Raw genomic sequence first — 21770 nt, 5'->3', positions numbered from 1 at the left:
AGACACCATCTTGGCTCACTGCAACCTCCACCTCCCAGGTTCAAGCAATTCTTATGCCTCAGCCTCCTGAGTAGCTGTGACTACAGCCGCATGCCACCACACCTGGCTAATTTTTGTATTTTTAATAGAGACGTGGTTTTACCATGTTGGCCAGGCTGGTCTCGAACTGCTGACCTCAGGTGATCTGCCTGCGTCGGCCTCCGAAAGTGCTGGGATTACAGGCCTGAACCACTGCACCCAGCTGTTGAATTTAATTCAAGTTAAAATGCTTGAGTCTGAGTCCAGTTCTGGATTTATAAGCTGTGTGATCTTGGGACGTTACTTAACCTCTTTGAGCTTCATGTTTCTCAGCTGCAGGCCTACTTAACCCAGGATTGTTTTGAGGCTTAAATGGAGAAATTCTTTCAAAGCTGTATAGCACTAGATACACATCATTTCTTGCTATGTTATTAGTTCTACCTAGAGAATTTTTTTCTCCCATTGCTCTTTTTCACCTTCCTCCATCTTATTAAGAATGTTCCAAAGCCGTACATCTTTTGCATGGGTGTGCTGTCCTACTCACACTAACTAATGTGAAACTTTCTCTTTCCTTGAGCTTAAGTTCAGCTTGTCTTAAGTGAATTGAGGCTGGGAAGACCAGAGCCAGCCAGGCATGTAGTGGGATGGAAAGAGTCCTGGACTAGGAGTCAGGACATCTGGCTTGTGATTCAAGGCAAGAAAATGGTCCTTATTGTGAGCAAGGTGGTCCCTGACACTGTGTTGGGGTTGTTCTCCCACTGCCCAGGCAGCCGAGGCGCCCTGGCCAAGCTGTTTCCTGTGCTTGGGTGGAGACTGGACTCGCCCAGGGAGGCTCTCCCAGTGTGTCCAAGCTGTGCCTCTAGGCTTGCAATTTTCTTCAAGCTTTTTCTCCACCAGGCTCTCCAGTTTGCTTTTGTTAACCCTTTTTTTTCCCTTTTGGTAAAATATACATAACATACAACCTAACATTATAGCTCTTTGTAAGTGTACAGTGTAGTGGCATTAAGTATATTACCATTGTCACTCAGCCATCACCACCCTCCATCTCCAGGACTCTTTGCATCTTCCCAGAGCGAACCTCTTGTGATGTGTCCATTAGTGCTAACTCCTCATTCCCCCTCCTCATTCAATTCGCCTTTAATCCAACGGTTCTTAGAGGCTAGAAGCTTTGGGAAGGAGGGTAGACTTCCTAGAATGTCCTAGGAAATGTTTTCAAAATACCCAAGCCTGGCCTGTCCCCCACCTGGGTGGAGAACCCCTGTGGTGGATGCTTTTTTTTGAGACAGAGTCTTGCTCTGTCATCCAGGCTGGAGTGCAATGGCGTGATCTCGGCTCACTGCAACCTCCGCCTCCTGGGTTCAAGTGATTCTTGTGCCTTAGCTTCCTGAGTAGCTGGGATTACAGGTGTGCACCACCATGCCCCACTAATTTTTGTATTTTTAGTAGAGATGGGGTTTCACCATGTTGGCCAGGCTGGTCACGAACTTCTGGCATCAAGTGATCTGCCTGCCTCGGCCTCCCAAAGTGCTGGGATTATAGGTGTGAGCCACCACACTCGGCCTGGATGCTTTTTTTCTCTTTTCTGAGTCTGCTTTGATTTCTCTGTCTCCAGATGTAATTCTAATTCCTCTGGTGCCTCTCCCTTGGGCCACCCATAAACACTTTTGCTCCCGTCAGTCCTGCTTGCCCACTGCACCATCCTTTCCAATGCTGCCTGATGTCCCTCCCTCTTCCAAGAAATGCCTGGAAGCCGACCACGCTGGCTGAGATAGCTGCTGTAACACGCTGTACCTGGCTACCTGGCCGTGTTGTCCACTCATCAAAGCTCTAGGTTACAGTATAAATAGTGCGGTTTCATGGTGTGCTTCTGTAAGTAAAAACCTCAGCTTTGAACTGCTTGGGCTCTGAGGAGAAGGTCTGGCCACAGAAGATAAATCTGTTTCCTTATATAGGTGGCAGGGTGGCCTGTTCTTTCCCTAGGTGCCAGAGGACGGGTCAGGGAGGAAGGCAATGATGAGGCTTTGGGGAGAGGGGGACTGGCCAGGCCAGCCTTGCTGACTGGGAGGAAAGGGGGCCCACAGAGAACTTCCAGCCCTTAGCCTCTAGGGAGGGTACCAGGTCACCTCAGTTTAGAAACTTCAATGGCTCAGTGAGAAACTTCACCCTGGAAAGCAAGCAAGTCCTGATCTTCACATCTATTTGGGAAGGCTCTCCTTGGTTATTTGGGTTACAGGGTTGTGGTGCATCTCCAGTGCCATGGCCAGACCCACCAGGATGTCTGGCCACTTCCTTTTCTGAGACAGGTGTTGTATGTTTAACTTATGAAGCATTCCTTCCTTCCGAGCCGGCCCAGCCAAGCCACAGGCCTGATGAAGGGAGCTGCAGGGTTTTGTTTTGGTTTGGTTTTTGCAACAGCTTTATTGAAGTGTGATTCACATACCATACAACTCACCCATTCAGAGTGTCCACTTCAGTGATTTTTAGTATATTCATGAAGTTGTGCAACCATCACCACAATCAATTCTAGAACATTTTCATCACCTCCCAAAGAAACCCCATTATCACCAGCAGCCACCTCCCATTTCTAGCCAAGACTAATCTATTTTCTAACTCTAGACTTGACCATCCTGGACATTTCATACACGTGGAAGCATACAATATGTGGCCTTTTGTGACAGGATTTTTCACTTGGCATCATGTTTTTAGGGTTCGTCTATGTTGTAGCATAACAGTACTTCATTCTTTACTACAACTGAGCAATATTCCATTTTATGGCTAGCCCACATTTTGGTGGACATTTGGGTTGTTTCCACTGTTTAGCTATTGTGGATAACACTGCTCAGAACATTCACATCCAAGCTCTTGTGCGGGGAGCTGTGGGGTTTTACGGCAGCAGCTGGCCAGACTCTGAGGGAGCATCCTGCCTGATATTGTAGGAAAATGCTTTTCTTTCTCTCCTTTTGCTTCTAGTCAGAATTCCTACAAGAATCCAATCTGATCATGGCCAAGTTGAATTATGTGGAAGGTGATTATAAAGAAGCTCTGAACATTTACGCCCGGGTGGGCCTGGACGATCTGCCGCTGACAGCTGCCCCGCCCTACAGGCTGCGGGTGATCGCAGAAGCCTACGCTACCAAAGGTGAGGCCCGTGCCTTCTAACACAGTGTCCCGTGGCCTGGAGCCAGCAGCGCCTCTTCGGAGCCGCCTATTTGACCCCTGGCCCTTGGCTGGTGATGAACCTGGCAGTTCCCAGCAAGGCTGCTGGGGCCGCCCTGCAGCACGTGCTGGGTCATGCTAAGCCCAGCAGGGGTTTGTCCCTCCGAGCCAGTGGCCATCAGCTGTCACTGAAGGGGATGAAGGAAAAACATTTCAGCAAAGTTAGTTTCTTTCTTTCTTTCTTTCTCTCTCTCTCTCTTTCTTTCTTCCTTCTTTCCTTCTCTCTCTCTCTTTCTTTCTTTCTTTCTCTGTTTCTTTCTCTCTTTTTTTTTTTTAAGATGGAGTTTTGCTCTTGTTGCCCAGGCTGGAGTGCAATGGTGTGATCTTGGCTTACCGCAACCTCTGCCTCCCAGGTTTAAGTGATTCTCCTGCCTCAACCTCCCGAGTAGCTGGGATTACAGGCATGCGCCACCACACCCAGCTAATTTTGTATTTTTAGTAGAGAGGGGGTTTCTCCATGTTGGTCAGGCTGGTCTCGAACTCCTGACATCAGGTGATCTGCCCACCTCAGCCTCCCAAAGTGCTGGGATTACAGGCATGAGCCACTGCGCCCAGCTTCAGCAAAGTTTCTTGATAAGTAATATGCAACTTCAGCAGGGGCCTTTCTTGGTAATTAAAATCCTGCACAGCATGTAGGGATTCATGTCATATGGTCAGTTGGCCACATGGCTGATGATGTTTTTATTCATTAATGCCACCTCTGGGTTAATTAAGGCTAATCAGTTGACACACAGCAATCACTAGCAATCAGTCCTCTCTTAGTTAACTGTGTACCTATTCAGGGACAAGAAGAACGTGTAAATATCTCACTGCCATGAAGCAGTTTGCACTCTAGTGTGAGATAATGCAATCTCATGGGAAGAAAAAGTCTGGAAGCACAGGACACACAGATGATTGGACCGTTCCAAGCTGCTGCTTCCTCAATCTGTAATGCGCATAATCACACCCACTTCATGGGGCTATTAGGAGGATTAAGTCAAATAATGTATGTAAAGCATTTAATGTGGTACCTGTCACATTCTAAATGCTGCATAAATGATATTTTAAAATCTCGACCAGGTGCGGTAGCTCACGCCTGTAATCCCAGCACTTTGGAGGCCAAGGTGGGCAGATCACCTGAGGTCAGGAGTTCGAGACCAGCCTGGCCAACATGGCGAAACCCTGTCTCTACTAAAAGTACAAAAATTAGCTGGGTGTGGTGGCAGGCGCCTGTAATCCCAGCTACTCAGGAAGCTGAGGCAGGAGAATTGCTGGAACCTGGGAGGCAGAGGTTGCAGTGAGCCAAGATCGCGCCATTGCACTCCAGCCTGTGCGACAAGAGCGAGACTCCATCTCAAAAAAATTAAAAAAATAAAAAATAAAACCTCAACCCCAACCATGGCAGCAAATAGTAAAAGCTAGGGATGGGTAATACGGAGAGGTCACTTCAGGCCAGCAGGGCCAGGAAGGCTTCCTAGAGGAAGAGGGACACTTTGAATGGGACTTCTTAAGGCCATAGCAAGAAGTGGACTATCTGGAGTGGCTCCTGTCCTTCTGGCCATCTGCTGTTCAAACCATGTACCGTGACTGACTGTGGCTGGCAGAGGCCAGGGCCCTGGGTGGCGCGTCCCTCCAGCACAGTCATGAGCTGGCCATTGAGTGCTGCCAGCACTTTCTGGCTGAGATGAGGGGGCTACAGGTGGTCCAGCCTGTCTGACTTAGTTGTCTTATGCAGTGTTGAACAAAGACCCAGCCCGGGGCACACTTGTTAAGAGCTTTGTGATGGGGATGATATATTCACCCAGTTCCCTGGGGACCCTTGAGTACTGCCAGGCTCCTCTAATTAATCTTCTAAACGTCCCCATGGGCTAGGAAAAAATGCCCTTGCTCTCGACAGGGCACTCTGGCAGTTTAATGGGCACGCCCCTTTGAGGCTGCCTCTGGGGTCCTGACAGCATTTGGCTTTGTTTGCATCTGTCTGAGCTATGGGGAGTGCTGGGGTCTGTGCCACACAGCCACGCTCTTCTCTCCCTGGTGTTCACCCAGCTACCTCACGTGCCTCAGCAGCTGTGTGTGTGTGTGTGGCCAGCAACAGCATTCTGGAAGGACAGCAAAGCATCACCTGGCAATTTCCACCTGCCCAACTGCCCTGGGGCTGGTGAGTTGTACCAGGAGTTGGCTTCCTATTTGGGGGTGGGAGGTGGCTTTGGGGCCTGCCCAGTACCCAGAGCCCACGTCCTAGGATTGGTTCTGAGATAGTTTAATGGAGGCAGGCTGTCTACAGGTGGCACTGCCAGCTCAGTCTTTTGGCTGCCATGAAAGGTAGGCAAGGAGGACAGACAACTTGGGCCCCGAGCCTGGCCCTGGGTGATATGTGGTCACCCTGCCCATGAGGTTGTGGCATTGGCTCCTGGGACACCTGCTGGCTCACGGGAGACCTGGCTCTGGCTAGTTTCTGACTTCTGTGAGTGCAGGTAGAGTCACATGTGTACCGGGAGAGGGAAGGGTCACTTCTGCCTAGAGGAAGTGGCCAGCAGCCTGGGGGCTCCAGGCCCTGGAGAGCCTGGTGGGCCAGGTGAGAGACAGTGTAGAGGGACGGTTATGAGCACCGGCCCTGACCATCTGCCTGGGTCCTACTCTGTGTGTCACGTGCTGGCTCTGGGGCCTTGTGCAAGTTCCTTAGCCTCTCCCTGCCCCTGTTTCCCCGCCCATCAAGCTCTCATTGGCTTGTCACGAGGACTGCATGAGATAGCACACATAAAATGCTTCTACAGTGCTGGCACTTAGTGAGCGCAATGTAAATGTCAGCTGAAGCTGAGTGTTGGGTGAGCCCTGAGGGACTAGAAGTGACTTGTACTAACAGGGCAATTGCGGGCCCAATTCATGGAGATGCCCAGAGACAGGCCTGCTCTCTGAGGAGTTCAAGAGGCCCTCAGTCCTAGCTCTGTGTAGGAATATTCTTGGCTCTTCTTTCTTCACCAAGGTCCCTCAGGATTTTTAAGGGGAGGCTGCTGTCAGGGGGTTCTCTGAATATTGGTCCCTCCCCTAGGCTATGTGCACACTGCTCTAGGCAGCGCGATTGACCTGCACACTTTCTTTGTCACCTCAACTTTTCCCTGGTGACCTGAGGTCTGAGTTGGCCAGGGTTTTCAGATAGAGTCCCTTCCCCTGGCCAGCCAACGTTAGCGTTTGCTGATTGGGAATCGGAAGCCTGCATGGTTCAGCTCCCAGAACCTCCTATGGGCCAGCACTATGTTAGGGGATTTCCTGTCTCTTTAACTCTCCAAACCCCAAATTTACAGAAGAGAGAAATGAGAGGAGGTGAGGTTATGCAGAAGCGCAGCAGTGGCCACGGTGTACTGAGAGATTCCTGCGTGCCAGGTGTGATGCCCTTTATCCCAGTATCTCATTCACTGTTTTTTTTTTTTTTTTTTTTTTTAAAAAAACGGAGTCTCGCTCTGTCGCCCAGGCTGGAGTGCAATGGCACAATCTCGGCCCACTGCAACCTCCGCTTCCCAGGTTCAAGTGATTCTCCTGCCTCAGCCTCACAAGTAGTTGGGGTTACAGGTGTGCACTATCACACCTGGCTAATTTTTGTATTTTTTTTTAGTAGAGACAGGGTTTCACCATGTTGGCCAGGCTGGTCTCAAACTCCTGATCTCAGGTGATCCACCCACCTCGGCCTCCCAAAGTATTGGGATTAGAGGCATGAGCCACCGTGCCCAGCCTTCATTCAGTCTTTGCCACCACCTACGAGGTAAACACCATTATTCTTTCCATTTTACAGAAAAGAAACCTGGGGCACAGGGAGGTTAGGTAAACCTGCCCAGGGTCCTACAGCTAGGAAGTGGTTGAGCCAGGACTTGACCTCAGAGACTGGCTCTAGGGCCCTTGTTCTCTCCTCTGAGTGGCAGAATGGGGTCTCAGTCTGACGCCCATGTTCCTAATTGCTCTCTTCTATTGGCACATGGACTGGAACTCACTTGGGCCGGGTAAGGTTTCTTCAGGGAGAAAACATTCAGGTCACTCGAGAATACCCTAGATTTGTACTCCTGCCCTTGGTTCCTCTACCTTAATGCCTCACCTTTGCCGGGTTTCCTCCTGTAAGTTCTGTCCTTCCAGCTCATATTGCTGTCTTCTCTGAAGCCCCCTGGGAAGAGTCAATGATATTTGATGTTGTCGTAGCACAGTACATTAGAATTATGTAAGAAATGACTGGAGTTGTACGCACGCTCACTTAAGGCGTCCTTCCCTTGCCAATCTAGCATTCCTAGAAGAAGGTCATCTACCAGTTACACTCCGCCATTTTGCCCCTTAGTGCACATGCTTGAGCCCCTCGCCTGACTCCTGAGAACTAGTTGGGAAGCTGCTGATCACCAATTTTGAGTTTCTTCTCTCTGCTGGGAGGCTGCTTTTTCCTGATGCAGGCTGCTACCAATTATTATTTTAGAGAAACAGTTAACAACTGCCTGACCATCACCTGATGGTCACCTGACATTCCTGGCGTGTGTGTGTGTGTCTGTGTGTGTGTGTGTGTGTGTGTGTGTGTGTGTGTCACGGGGAGCCCTCTCCTGCCCTGCTCATGCCTGACTAACTGCCTACTATAACAGGGCTACTTGGCTTCCTCAGCATTTTCTGTGGCCTTCTTTTCTGCATACACAGAGGAAAGTAAGCACCTATCTCTGCTTTATAAACAGAAACATAATTAATAAAAGAGACAAAATGAACAGTTCCCTTTTTAGTAAAATAAAATTTTTAAACCGGAAATTTTAAAATTTAAAATTTTTAAATTGGAAATTTTAAAAATGGGGCCTGGAAACAGCAGGGGAATTAACTTCTTTTCCAGATTGCATGGCACCAAAGCAGAGGACTGGCTCCGAAGAGCAAATGGGGCCAGCACGGTCATCTCCCACCAGCACAGTCATCTCCCATGCAGACATTTTATTTCCCAGTAGGGGAGACTGTGCCAGAGAGGAGAAGGGACTTGCCCTATGTCACACAATCCAGGACCAAGATGTGGGGATGTTTCTTGGCAGGAAATTTTTCCATCAAGCTGAGTGACCTGTGTGCCCAGGTGGAGGAGGTCGCACCATGTCGGGCGCTTTACAGAGCTCCTTTACCTTCTCCATTCCTCCCTGCTCCTGGGGTGGAAATTGCTCTTCCATGCAGTGGTTAAGGGCATGAAGCTTGGGGTCAGGCTGTCCAGGTTTGACCTCTGGCTTTGTCACTTACTAGCTACAGGGTCTTGGGCAAATTATTTTCACCCCACTGGGTCTGTTTTCTCATCTGTAAATGGAGATAATAATAATATCTACCTTACAGGGTTGTGCAGGGAATGGGTGAATACATGTAAAGCACTTAGCACAATGCCTGGCAGATCACAAATGTGTTATTTTTATTCTTATGTATCCCTTGGGTTTGACCACAAATGATTGGCCTCTTCAGATGCCCCAGGTAACAACATCTGGTTATGGGGAGAGGGGAGAGGCCGGCTTTTTTCCATGAATACATTGGTGCCTTAGTGGATCTGCTTTGTCAGGCAGAGGGTTTGGCCATCAGGAAGTGGGACCTGGGATCCCTACATTTACGGGGAGAATTTTTTTTTTTTTTTTTTTTGAGACAGAGTTTCACTCTTGTTGCCCAGGCTGGAGTGCAGTGGTGCAATCTTGGCTCACTGTAACTTCTGCCTCCCGCGTTCAAGTGATTCTCCTGCCTCAGCCTCCCAAGCAGCTGGGATTACAGGTGCGTGCAACCACGCCTGGCTAATTTTTTTTTGTATTCTTAGTAGAGACGGGGTTTCACCATGTTGGCTAGGCTGGTCTCAAACTCTTGACCTCAGATGATCCACCCGCCTCGGCCTCCCAAAGTGCTGGGATTACAGGCGTGAGCCACCGCGCCCAGCCTAGCAGGGGACTCTTTAGGGGAAGATCACATGAAGATCAGAGGCCTGGAGTGCGGCTTAGGGAAGGGAAAGTTGTTGCTGATGTTGGAGGATGGGGAGTACCTAGAAGTCAGGGGCAGCTGGAGAAGCTACCCACATCATCCCTTCTGCCCAGCCCCAGCCAGATGCTTGGCAGGCAGATGGAGTGAGCAGGTGTGCTCTGTTCACAGAGGGGGTGGAGGGGGCAGTGCAAATCCAAGTCAACCTCGACAACTCCATCCCACAGGGCTTTCTGAGGGCAGGGCCTAAGCTCCTGCCTTAGGCATATGCAGAGGGGTAAACGGTGTATGCAGCGCTGACTGCCCAAGCCATGCTGCAGATCCATTTTCTAGTTTCTGCCAAAATCTGTGCATTAGGGCCTTCTCAGTTGTAGGTGAAAGAAAACCCAGTTTAAACTGACTTCAGTGGCAGCTGGCTTCAGGTCTCAAAGACATGGATTCTTCCTCTCTGTTTCCCCTCCCCTCTTGTTGCTTTCCATCTCAGGCCCCAGGTGAGCAGAGCGGCTACAGACTCTCATTGTCCTGGGTGTGATCCTCAGACATCTCAGTCGGGTTCTTGTTGTGTCTTATTGGCCCCAACTGGATCACATTCTCATCCTTGATCCAGTGACCATGGTGAAGAGGGGCTGGTCCCATTAGGGGGATCAGAGGTAGGGCAGTGTCCAGTGTCCATGACAGATGTCCACAGCAGTGGCTCCTCCGAATAGAAGCCTTTCATCATATAGGTCCAGGGCTCTTTATTTTTTTCTTTGAGGTGGCCCCTGCAGGGAAGAAGAGAAGGGAAAATCGGGGAGCAGCCAGGTGACTGCTCTGTGAGAGGGTCACTGTGGACTAGAGGTGACCTTGGGACCAGACCGTGTGAGGCCGATCAACACTGAAGGAATGGGGCTTTTGGGGGGAAGAGCAGCCTCCAGGGGTGGAGGAGCAGGCCTTACCTGTGTGGAGGGCTCTTGGAGGAAGAAAGACTCAGTCTGTTTTGGCCTCAGGGACAGGACCAGAGCCGGGCACTGGAAACTGCATGAAGTTCAGTGTTAGTCCCATTTACAGAAGCCGATTTCTAACCTCACAGCTGCCAGAGAGCTCAGCTGCATGGAGAGGCAGGGGTTCCCTGTGCCTGAGCATTTATTGAGCGCTGATGGAGAGTCTGGCATGGTGCGTGGTGATTTACCTGCGTGATTGTGCTTATCCTGAGAACAATCCCGGACCCTAGTATTATCATTCCCTGCGGAGGGGTTAAGAGGCTGCTTTTCAGAGTTGAGATGGGATTCAAAGCAAGGCCTGTGGACTCCAGCATCCATATACTCTTTCCACTTTACTGAGCTGCCTGTCAGTGGGAGCGTAATCACTTATTGTGAGTGAGGATATGGTTGATGCGATTCTGGTGTGAGATAACCTGCTTAGCCTTGATTGTGTTCTGTGATTTGTGAGTGATTTAAGTCTGACTTTTCTTATCTGCAAAACAGAGCTAATAATACTCTCACAAGAGTACTGAGAAGACTAAATAAGACAAAATGGGAAGATGCTTTGAATTTACAAATCCAAGGTCAGTGGAAGGGATTTTGAATAGTCAGATCTCATGGACAGCTGAGGCTGGGAGCAGCAGGTGGCTGTGATGGCCTTGCCCCTCCTGTCCCTGAAGGCCCTGCCTGCCACGCTCCTTAGCTGAGCTAGCCAGCAATACTTCTAGCTGTCCCTGGTATTGATCTCTTGTTTCATCCCCCACAATTTTATTTTATTGTTCTTTTAAAAAATTTATTATTTATTTACTTTTTTGAAACAGGGTCACGCTCCGTTGCCAGGCTGGTGTGTTCTCGGCTCACTGCAACCTCTGCCTCCCAGGCTCAAGCGATCTTCCCACCTCAGCTGGGACTACAGGCATGCACCATCCTGCCTAGCTAATTTTTGGTATTTTTTCTAGAGATGAGGTTTTGCCATGTTGCCCAGGCTGGTCCCGAACTCCTGAACTCAAGAGATCCTCCTGCCTTGGCCTCCCAAAGTGCTGGGATTACAGGCATGAGCCACTGCACCCGGCTTTATTGTTCTTAATATAGACAAAATACATGTGTTTTATATAAAATTCAGAAATGATGACTAATCAAAAGAACATAAAGATATCCATTACCCATCTATTCAAGGCAGTTGCTGTTAACACTATAGTGCATTTCCTTCCAGATCTTCTCTACACCTCCTGTATGTGTGAATTTTTTTATATAAAAGTGGGATTATACCACATATACTGCTTTGTGACCTGCTTTTTCTACTTCACTATAGATCGTAAACACTTTCCATGACAGTATATAACTTTCTGCAACATTTAAGCAGCTGTATAACATTTCGTAGTATGGATGAAGTATAATCTATTTAACTAAAGCCTCTATTTTTGGACATGTAGGTTGTTTTCAGCTTTTCACTGTTATACACGAGGCTGTGATGAGTACCCTGTCAGCCTGGTCTCTGTGCCTGTTCTTAATGATTTCCCTAGGAGGGGTTTCCTGAAATGGAGTTTCTGGGTCGAAGGGAGGTATTTCCAGATTGCCCTGCAGAACGGCGGTACCTGTATGCTTTCCTTCCTGTAGTGTGAGGAACCAGCCTCCTCCCATTCCAGCCAACACTGAATGCAATCCCTTCGATTTAAAAATGAGCATTTATTCTTTAGCTGTGTATTGAGTGTAGGCTGTTTGGAAAATAAAGAAATATATATATATATATATATATATATATCTCTCTCTCTTAATATTTATTTTTAAATATTTATAAATAAAATCAGGTACCATACTGTTACTTGAGCTGGTTAACCACTGTTACACACGCACACATGTGCACACACACACACATTATATGTATTTACTATTTTTATATACAATTAAGATTATGCTTTTTATACTATTTTATATTCTTTTTTCATTCTGTGTGTGTATGTGTGTACAATTATTTTTCCACGTCATTAAATATTTTTGAAAACATAGTTTGTAAAGGCTGCACGGTGGTGTGCCTTATGGATTTTTTTCTTTTTTTTGAGACGGGGTCTTGCTTTGTCACCCAGGTTGGAGTGCAGTGGCGCAATCTCAGCTCACTGCAACCTCCATCCCCTGCACCAGGCTCAAGAGATCCTCCTGCCTCAGCCCCCACAAGTAGATGAGGCTACAGGCATGTGCCACCACACCTGGTTAATTTTTGTATTTTTTGTAGAGATGGGGTTTGGACACGTTGCCCAGGCCGGTCTTGAACTCCTGGGCTTAAGCGAGCCTCCCGCCTTGACCTCTCAAAGTGCTGGGATTACAGATGTGAGCCACGGTGCTGGGCCTATGAATATTTTTGAAATAGCTGCCCATGAAACATCTAGGTCATTTCAGTTTTTATATTATAAATATACTCTATAGCTTTTTTCCCCAGTTTATTTTATTTTGGTAAAACACGTATAACAAAATTTCCCATCTTCATTATTTTTAAGTGCACAGTTCAGTGAGATTAAATGTATTCTTCACATTGCTGTGCAACTGTCACCACCATCCGTCTCCAGAACTCTTTCCCTTTTAAAAACTCATGAAACAATAACTCCCCATTCCCCTCCCACCCCCAGCCACTGGCAGACACCATTCTCCTTTCTGTCTGTCTGATTTTGCCTACTCTAGGTAGCTCATATAAGTGGAGTCATGTGGTATTTGCCTTTTTGTGATTGGCTTACGTTTCACTTAACATAATGTCCTCAAGGTTCATCCATGTTGTAACATGTGTCAGAATTTTCTTTCGTCTGCATGCAAAATAATACTCTATTGTGTGCACGTACCACGTTTTGACTCAATTTGTGACCTAACACATGGTCTGTCCTGGAAAATGTCCCATGCATACTTGAGAAGAAAATTGGGTAGAGTGACTGTTTATGTCTCTTAGGTCTAGTTGGTTTATTGTGTTTTAAGTCCTCTATGTCTTACTTCTGTCTGGTTGTTCTTTTTTTTTTTTTTTTTTTGAGATGGAGTTTCACTCTTGTTGCCCAGGCTGGAGTGCAATGGTGCGATCTCGGCTCACCGCAACCTCTGCCTCCTGGGTTCAAGCGATTCTCCTGCCTCAGCCTCCCAAGTTGGGATTACAGGCATGCGCCACCACGCCCAGCTAATTTTGTATTTTTAGTAGAGATGGGGTTTCTCCATGTTGGTCAGGCTGGTCTTGAACTCCCGACCTCAGGTGATCTGCCTGCCTCAGCTTCCTAAAGTGCTGGGATTACAGGCGTGAGCCACCGCGCCTGGCCTGGTTGTTCTATTCATTCTTAAGAGAGGGTTATTGAAGTTTCCAACTACTATTATAGAATTCTCTGTTTCTCCCTTCAATTCAATGTGTGAATTTTTTGCTTCATGAATTTTGATGGTCTGTAATTACGTGTGTAAATGTTTATAATTGTTGTATCTTCTTACTGTATTGACTCTTTATTAATATATAACATCCTTCTTTGTCTCTTATTTGTTTACTTATTTTCATAGATGGAGTCTCATTCTGTCGCCCAGGCTGGATTGCAGTGGTGCTATCATAGCTCACTGTAACTTTGAACTCCTGGGCTCAAGAGATCTCCTGCTTCAGCCTCCCGAGTAGCTGGAACTACAGATATGTACCATCATACCCCTACTAATTTTTTTATTTTTTGTAGAGACGGGGTCTCACTATGTTGCCCAGGATGGTCTCAAACTCCTCGTATCAAATGACTCTCCTGCCTCAGCCTCCTGGATAGCTGAGATTACAGGAGCATGCCACCATACTCAAGGCCTTTTTTAATTTAAAGTCTATTTTGTTCGATATCAGTATAGCCATCCCTGCTCTCTTGGTTACTATTTGCATGAATATCTTTTTGTTTGTTTGTTTTGAGACAGAGTCTCACTCTGTCATCCAGGCTGCGGCACAGTGGTGTGATTACAGCTCACTGCAGCCTCAACCTCCTGAGTTCAAGTGATCCTCTTGCCTCAGCCTCCCGAGTAGCTGGGACTAAAGGCTCATGCCACCATGTCTGGCTAATTTTTAAATTTTATTTTGTAGAGATGAAGTCTTACTGTGTTGCTCAGGCTGGTCTTGAATTCCTGGGCTTAAGCAATCCTCCCACCTCAGCCTCCCTGAGTGCTAGGATCTGAAATAACCACTTTGTCCAGTCGGAATATCTTTTTCCATTCTTTCACTTTCAGTGTATTTATGTCTGTGGATCTAGAGTCTCTTGTAGATGGCATATAGTTGGATCATGTTTTTTAAATCCATTCTGTCAATCTCCATCTTTTGACTGGAGAGTTTAATCCATTTCCATTTAAAGTAGGTACTGATGAGGGACTTACTTCTGTAATTTGCTATATTTTCTGCCTTATAGCTTTTTTGTCCCTTGCTTTCTGCATTATTGTCTTCTTTTGTTAGTTGATTTTTTTTGTAGTGAAATATTTAAATTTCTCATTTCCTTTTGTGTATATTTGCTAGCTATTTTCTTTGTGGTTACCATGAAGATTCCATTTGATATCCTAAAGTTTAACACTCTAACTTAAATGTATACCAGCTTGACTAACATACAAAGACTCCATTCCTGTAAAGCTCTGTCCCCACCCCTTTCTGTTACCGATGTCACAAAATTATATCTTTACCCATTGTATGCCCCAAAACATAAGCTAATAATTCTTTTAAGTGCATTGTCTCTTAAATTATGTAGGAAACAAAACATGGAATTACAAGCCAAAGTTATAATAATACTAGTTTTTGAGTAATAATTTAAAAAATATATTAGTCTCTTAAGTCATGCAGATAATAAAAAGTGGAGCTACAAACTATTGTTACAATAATACTAGTTTTATAATTGCTAATGTATTCACTTTTATTGAGATCCTTAGTTCTTTATATAGCTTAGAGTTATTGCTTAGTGTCCTTTCATTTCACCTTGCGTGGCTTCTGTGAGCATTTCGTACAGGGCAGTTCTAGTGGTAAAAAAAGCTCCTCAGCTTTTGTGTTTACTTGGGAATTTCTTAATTTATCTCTCACTTTTGAAGAATAGCTTTGGCAGATATGGGATTCTTGGTTGATATGGTTTGCTCTGTGTCCCCATTGAGATCTCATTTTAAATTGTAATACCCATGTGTTGAGGGAGGGATCTGTATTCCCCATATATCAAGGGAGGGAGGTGATTTGTTCACGGGTACGGTTTCCCCCATGCTGTTCTCCTGAAAGTGAGTGAGTTATCATGTGATCTGATGGTTTGTAAGTGTTTGGAAGTTTCTCCTTCACTCTCTGTCTCTCTCTCTCTCCCACTGCCTTGTAAAGAAGGTGGCTGCATCCCCTTCCACCATGATTGTAAGTCTCCTGAGGCCTCCCCAGCTATGTGGAACTGTGAGTCAATTAATCCTCTTTCCTTTATAAATTACACAGGCTCAAGGAAGTTCTTTATAGCAGTGTGAAAATGGACTAATACATTGGTTAAGAGTCTGTTTCTTTCAGCACTTTGAATATATCAGCCTATTGCAATCTGGCCTCTTATGTTTCTGATGAGAAATCTGCTGATAATTTTATTGAGGATCCCTTGTATGTGACAAGTTGCTTCTTGTTGCTTTTAAGATTCTCCCTTTGTCCTTCAAAAGTTTTACTATAATGTGCCTTGGTATGGGTCTTTCTCAGTTCCTTTTATTTGGAGTTTGTTAAGCTTCTTGGATGTTTATATTCTGGAGCTGAAAAAGTACAATAAATGATAATTGTACTTTTCACTTAATATCTTTCACCAAATTTCGAAAGTTTTCAGTCATTATTTCTTCAAATATCCTCTCTGCTCCTTTCTCTCCCTCTTTTCCTTCTATAATTCCCACAATGCATATGTTAGTTCTCTTGATGGTGTTCCACATGTTTCTTAGGCTCTGTTCACTTTTCTTCAATCTTTTTTTCTGTTTGTTCTTCAGTGTCTTAGTTATTTTTGTGCTGCTGTCATATAACAAAAGAAACTGGGTAGCTTATAAAGAAAAGAATTTATTTCTTACATTCCTGGAGACTAGGAAGTCCAATATGAAGTGTCTAGCATCTGGCAAGGGTCTTCTTGCCTTATCTTCCCATGGTGGAAGGTGAGAGGGTGAGAGAAAGAAGGAAAAGGGGGCTGGACTTCCTCTCTTATAATGAATCTACTCCCAAGGTAATGGCATTAATCACTCACTCTGTCTTCATGGTATGGTCACCTCTCATTAGGCCCTACCTCCCAACACTGTTGCAATGGGGATTAAGTCTTGAATACATCCTTTTAATGGGACACATTCAAACCATAGCACTTATTCTCAATAATTTCTATTGTCCTGTCTTCAAGTTTACTGCCTGCTCAAGTTTGCCTTTGAAGCCCTCTAGTGAATTTTTCATTTCACTTATTGTACTTTTTCAGCTCTAGAATTTCACTTCTATTTTTTATTGAGACACGGTCTTTCTCTGTCACCCAGGATTGAACGCTGTGGCACTATCACAGCTCACTGTAACCTTGAGCTCCTGGGCTCAAGCGATGCTCCTGCCTCAGCCTCCCAAAGTGCTGCAGTTACAGGTGTGAGCTACTGCACCCAGCCCAGAATTTCCTTTCTTTCTTTCTTTCTTTCTTTTTTTTTTTTGGTATATAAACTATTTATTAACAGACAAGGCCTACAGACTTATTTCTTCTTGGACACACCGACAGTGCGGCCATGGCGGCCAGTGGTCTTGGTGTGCTGACTTTGGGCACGAAGGCCCCAGGAGTGGCGCAGCCGTCTATGGGCCCAAATCTTCTTCAGTCGCTCCAGGTCTTCATGGAGCTTGTTGTCCAGACCATTGGCTAGGACCTGGCTATATTTTCCATCCTTTAGATCCTTCTGTGTGTTCAAGAACCAGTCTGGGATCTTGTACTGGCATGGATTCTGCATAATGGTGATCACACGTTCCACCTCATCCTCAGTGAGTTCTCCCGCCCTCTTGGTGCAGTCGATGTCTGCTTTCCTCAACCCCACATGAACATATCTTTGGCCCACACTCTTAATGGCAGGGATGGTAAAGGCTGTTTTCCACTGCCCATCGATGATGGTGTTGAGTACTCACAAAATATGCTGGAACTTTTCAGGGATCACTAGAGACATGGCAGTACAAGAGGTGGCACGTAGGCCTCCTTTCCAGAATTTCTTATTGGCTTCTTTTTAGGTTTTCTATGTCCTTTTTGACATTTCAATTTTGTTCATACATCATTTTCTTGACTTTCACCACATCTTCCTTTAGTCTCTTGAGCATCTTTAACATGGGTGTTTCTTTGTCTGGTAGATCTGCCATCAGGTCTTTTTCAAGGACAGTTTCAGTTGATATATACTTTTCCTCTGAATAGGCTGCTGTTTCCATTTTTGTGTGTGTGCCTTCTGATTTTTTTTTTTTTTGATGTTGTTGAAAAATAGACATTTGAATCTAATAATGTGGTAATTCTGGAAATAGGATTCTCCCCGTTCTCAGGGTTTGCTGTTTTTGTTTATTTAAAAAAAAAAAAAACGTTGTAGGCTGTCTTTGTGCCAAGGATCAGCCTGGGGTATATATTTGAGGTCTTCTTAGGTCTTCTCTGAGTCTGTGCCTTTCCATGGGCATGCATGGTCAACCATCTGATTTTCCCCATGTATGTAGTTGCCTTTGAATGTTCTAGTCTTGAATGTCTGGCTCTCAAAAGGGAGAAGGAGAAAAATGAGGCTGGGGGAAAGCGCACTGGCCCTTTAAATCCTCTGGATGTCACTTCTGTTGGTGTATGTGGGGTGGCTTGCAATAATGAAGGGAGGTGCAGCAACAATGGCTACTGCCTCTTGTCTGCACCCCTGTGATCAGAAGCAGCAGTCAGTGATCAGAACACAGATACCCAATATTTGGAGGACAGGGTGCTCTTTGCCCACTCTAGCTCCTGCAAGCTTCATATTTGCTTCTCTAGGAACGTGTTCACAGCTTCTACTATGCTAAAAGCTGAAATTAACTGCAATTTACCATCAAGCTTTCCCCTGGAAATTGTAAGCCTTCAAGAGACCCTGGAGTTCCAAAATAGTTATATTGAACAGATTGTGCCAGTACAATAGTTGTCTATGTGGGAAGATAGATTCCTGGTACTTCATAGTCCACCATCTTCCCGCAATTCTGTTTATAGCTTTTTAAATAACAGATTTATTGATATATAACTCATATACCATACAATTCAACCCTTTAAAGTGTACAATTCAGTGGGTTTTAGTATATTCAGAGTTGTGCAACCATCACCACAATCAATTTCAGAAAATTTTTATTACTCCAAAAGAGAAACCTTTACCCATTAGTAGTCACTTCCCGTTTCCTGAACCCCCACCCCAACTCTATAGCCCTAGTCAACCACTAATCTATACCCCGTCTCTATAGATTTGCCTAGTCTAGACATTTTGTATAAATGAAATCATGCACTTGACTTTTTGTATCTGGCTTCTTTTCATTTAGCATAATGTTTTAAAGGTCCTTATATGTTGCTGCATGTGTCATTTCTTTTTGTGGCTGAATATTACATTGAATGGATATACCATTTTGCATATTTTGTTAATCCATTCATCAGTTGGTGGACAGCAGGTTATTTCTATTATTTGACTATTATTAATAAGGCTGCTATGAACATTTGTGTACAGGTTTTTTGGTGAACATAATCCCATCCAAAACAGTTTGGGTTTTCATTTATCTTGGATATATACTTAGGGGTGGGATTATTGGATTACATGGTAACTCTGAGTGTAAGTTTTTGAGGAACTGCAAGCTGTTTTCCAAAGCAGCTCACCTGCATGAAGGTTCTAATTTCTTCACATCCTCATCAACACTTGTTGTTATCTGTCTTTTTGATTATAGCCATCCTAGAGTGTATGAAATGGTATCTCATTGTGGTTTTTATTTGCATTTCCCTAATGATAAGTGGTATTAAGCAATTTTTCATGTGCTTATTGGCCATTTGTATATCTTCTTTGGAGAAATATCTATTCAGATTCTTTGCCCATTTTTAATTGGGTTACTTGTCTTTCCATTATTGAGTTGTAGTAGTTCTTTATATATCCTAAATATAATTTCTTTTACAGATATATGGTTTGTAAATATTTTCTACAATTTTGTGGGTTGTCTTTCACTTTCTAAGTGATGTCCTTTGAAATGCAAACATTTTTCATTTTGATTAAGTCCAGTTCATTTTTTTTTCTTTTATTATTTTTGTTGTTTTGGTTTTGTATCTAAGAAACCATTGCCTAATCAAGTTTATGAAGATTTACTCTTGTGATTTCTTCTATGAGTTTTATAGTTTTTACTCTTAAATTTAGGTGTCTGATCCACTTTGAGTTAATTTTTGTATGTTTTTGTGAGGTCAGCATCCAACTTCATTCTTTTTGTATGTGGATCTTCAGTTGTTTCAGCACAATTTTTTGAAAATACTGTTCTTTCTCCATTGAATTGTCTTGGCATCCTTGTTGAAAATTAGTTGAGCATATATGTAAGTGTTTATTTCTGGACTCTCTGTTCTATACCACTGGTCTGTATGTCTGTGCTTATGCCAGTACAACACTGTCTTTATTACTGTAGCTTTGTAGTAAGTTTTGAGTTTGGGGAGTGTGTTTTCTAACTTTGTTCTTCTTTTACAAGATTTTTTTGGCTTACATTTCATATAAATTTTAGGGTCAGGTTGTAAATTAGTGTAAGAAATAATACTTGATAGGGATTGTGTTGAATCTGTAGATTGATTTGGGAAGTATTGCTGTCTTAACAATATCAGGTCTTCCAATCCATGGACATGGGATATCTTCTTTAATTTCTTTCAAAAATGTTTTGTAGTTTTTTTGGCATTCAAGTCTTACATTCCTTTTGTTAAATTTATTCTAAGTGTTCTTTTTTATGTTATTATAAGTGAAACTATTTTTTAAATTTCAGATTGCTCATTACTAAGGTATAGAAATACAGCTCATTTTTGTTTATTAATCTTGTATCCTTTAACCCTGCTGAGCTCATTTATTAGCTATTATATTGTTTTTGTAGATTCTTTAGGGCTTTAAAATATGTAAGATCATGGCATTTGCAAATAAAGATAATTTTACATTTTCCTTTCCAATCTGGATGACTTTGTTGCTTTGTATTGCCTAATTGTGCTGGCTAGTATCTCCAGTACAATGTTGATTAGAAATGACCAGAGTGGACATCCTTATTTTAGGGGGAAAGCTTTCAGTTTTTCACCACTAAGATGTTAGCAGTGGCGTTTTCATAGATAGCCTTTATCAACTTGAAGAAGCTCTTTTCTATTTTTAGTTTGTTGAGTGTTTTTATCATTATAGGGTGTTAGACACTGTCTAATTTTTTTATTGCATTGTTCATGTAATTTTTGTGCTTTATTTTTTAAATATCGCATTTTACATTGAATGATTTTCATATATTAAACCAACCTTGCATTCCTGAATTAAATCCCATTTGGTCATGGTATATGATTTTTTAATACATTGCTAGGTTCCATATGCTAATATTTTGTAGGGGATTTTAATACCTATATTCATAATAGATATTGGTGGTATTCTTGTGATGCCTTTGGTTTTGGTGTCAATGTTACGCTGGTGTCATAGGATGAGTTGTGAAGTGTTACCTCCTTTTCTGCTTTTTGGAGGAGTTTGTGAAGAATTGGTGGCAGTTCTTTAAGTATTTGGTACAGTTCACCAAGGAAGCCATCTGAGCCTGGGCTTTTCTTTGTAGACATTGTTTGATTGCTAATTCAATCTCTAGTTACCCAGTTGTTTTAATAGATTTTAATCGCCTTTACTTGCTCTCCCTGTTCTTTTGTATGGTATGTTTTCATTGGAGCCCTTAGCCTCTTGATCATGGCAAACAACCCTGATCCAAAAGTAGTTATCTTTAGTTATTTCCCAGTTTCAGGGGTGATGGCTTTGAGGAGTAGTCTCTATTCTGTTCTACAGCAATACTTTGAATAGGAGCCCATCTCATATTATAGAGCAAACCCGATACATGTCATAGTCAAGGGAAGCAATACTTCCTATATTTGCAATTGATTGACAAAATCAGCCTGTTGGATAAGTCCTATTTTTTTTCTGCCAGGAAACTGCCAGCCCCTGACAAGTTTTAAGCAGGAGGAATGACTTAATTAAGTTTTTAAGCAAGAAAGATCTTTCTGGCACAGAGTGGAGAATAGATTAGAAAGAATTAAAGATTCTAGCGAAGGAGACTGGTTAAGGGGGTTAGTTGGATTTGGGCCCTTTCTCTGTTCTGTATTTCAGTGGGCTGAATTCTGCAGGCTTTTTCCCAGGTGCCCAAGTCAGTGGTTTCTGCCTGGGTGTTTGGTCAAGCAGAGGCACTGGTAGGAAATTGGAAGAGAGAGATAAGCCAGGGTATTTCTCTCTGCCTCAGGCAGCACCTTTGCCAGCAATGGTGTCTCTTCAGTTGTCCTAGCTCCTGTCAGATGAAACCTTTCTCTGTAGTTTTAGTGCCCATTAGCTTCCTCTGGGTTTTGGCTCTCTATGGCCCCAGCTTCTGGGCTCTTAACTCTACCTCCTCCCTATGTTCTTTCCAGTCCTAGGGATGTTAGTGGCTTCCTGCTATTTCAGAATTCTGGGGTACAAAACCATCCTGTTTGGCCTCTTATCTCTTTCATCTCC

The 21770-nt window shown here is 44.2% G+C and overlaps 1 protein-coding gene and 1 pseudogene across 4 annotated transcripts in view; one reads left to right on the top strand and one right to left on the bottom strand.

The window, feature by feature from the left end:
* TTC7B (tetratricopeptide repeat domain 7B) overlaps window positions 1-21770 on the top strand; it is a 277826-nt gene that overhangs the window by 32982 nt on the left and 223074 nt on the right. For 3 of the 4 annotated variants that reach the window (XM_004055569.3, XM_019010165.3, XM_063698113.1), the window contains exon 3: window positions 2989-3157. In XM_004055569.3, coding sequence (XP_004055617.1) covers window positions 2989-3157 — 169 coding nt within the window. The remainder of the gene's footprint in view (window positions 1-2988; window positions 3158-21770) is intronic. The other variant, XM_019010166.4, reaches the window with a different exon arrangement.
* Window positions 16726-17266, bottom strand: LOC101150787 (small ribosomal subunit protein uS13-like; annotated as a pseudogene).

The sequence above is a fragment of the Gorilla gorilla genome, chromosome 15 (assembly GCF_029281585.2).
Source record: "Gorilla gorilla gorilla isolate KB3781 chromosome 15, NHGRI_mGorGor1-v2.1_pri, whole genome shotgun sequence".
Classification (NCBI taxonomy): Eukaryota; Metazoa; Chordata; class Mammalia; order Primates; family Hominidae; genus Gorilla; species Gorilla gorilla.
The sequence above is the reverse complement of the archived record's forward strand: the minus strand, read 5'-3'. Positions and strand labels throughout refer to the sequence as shown.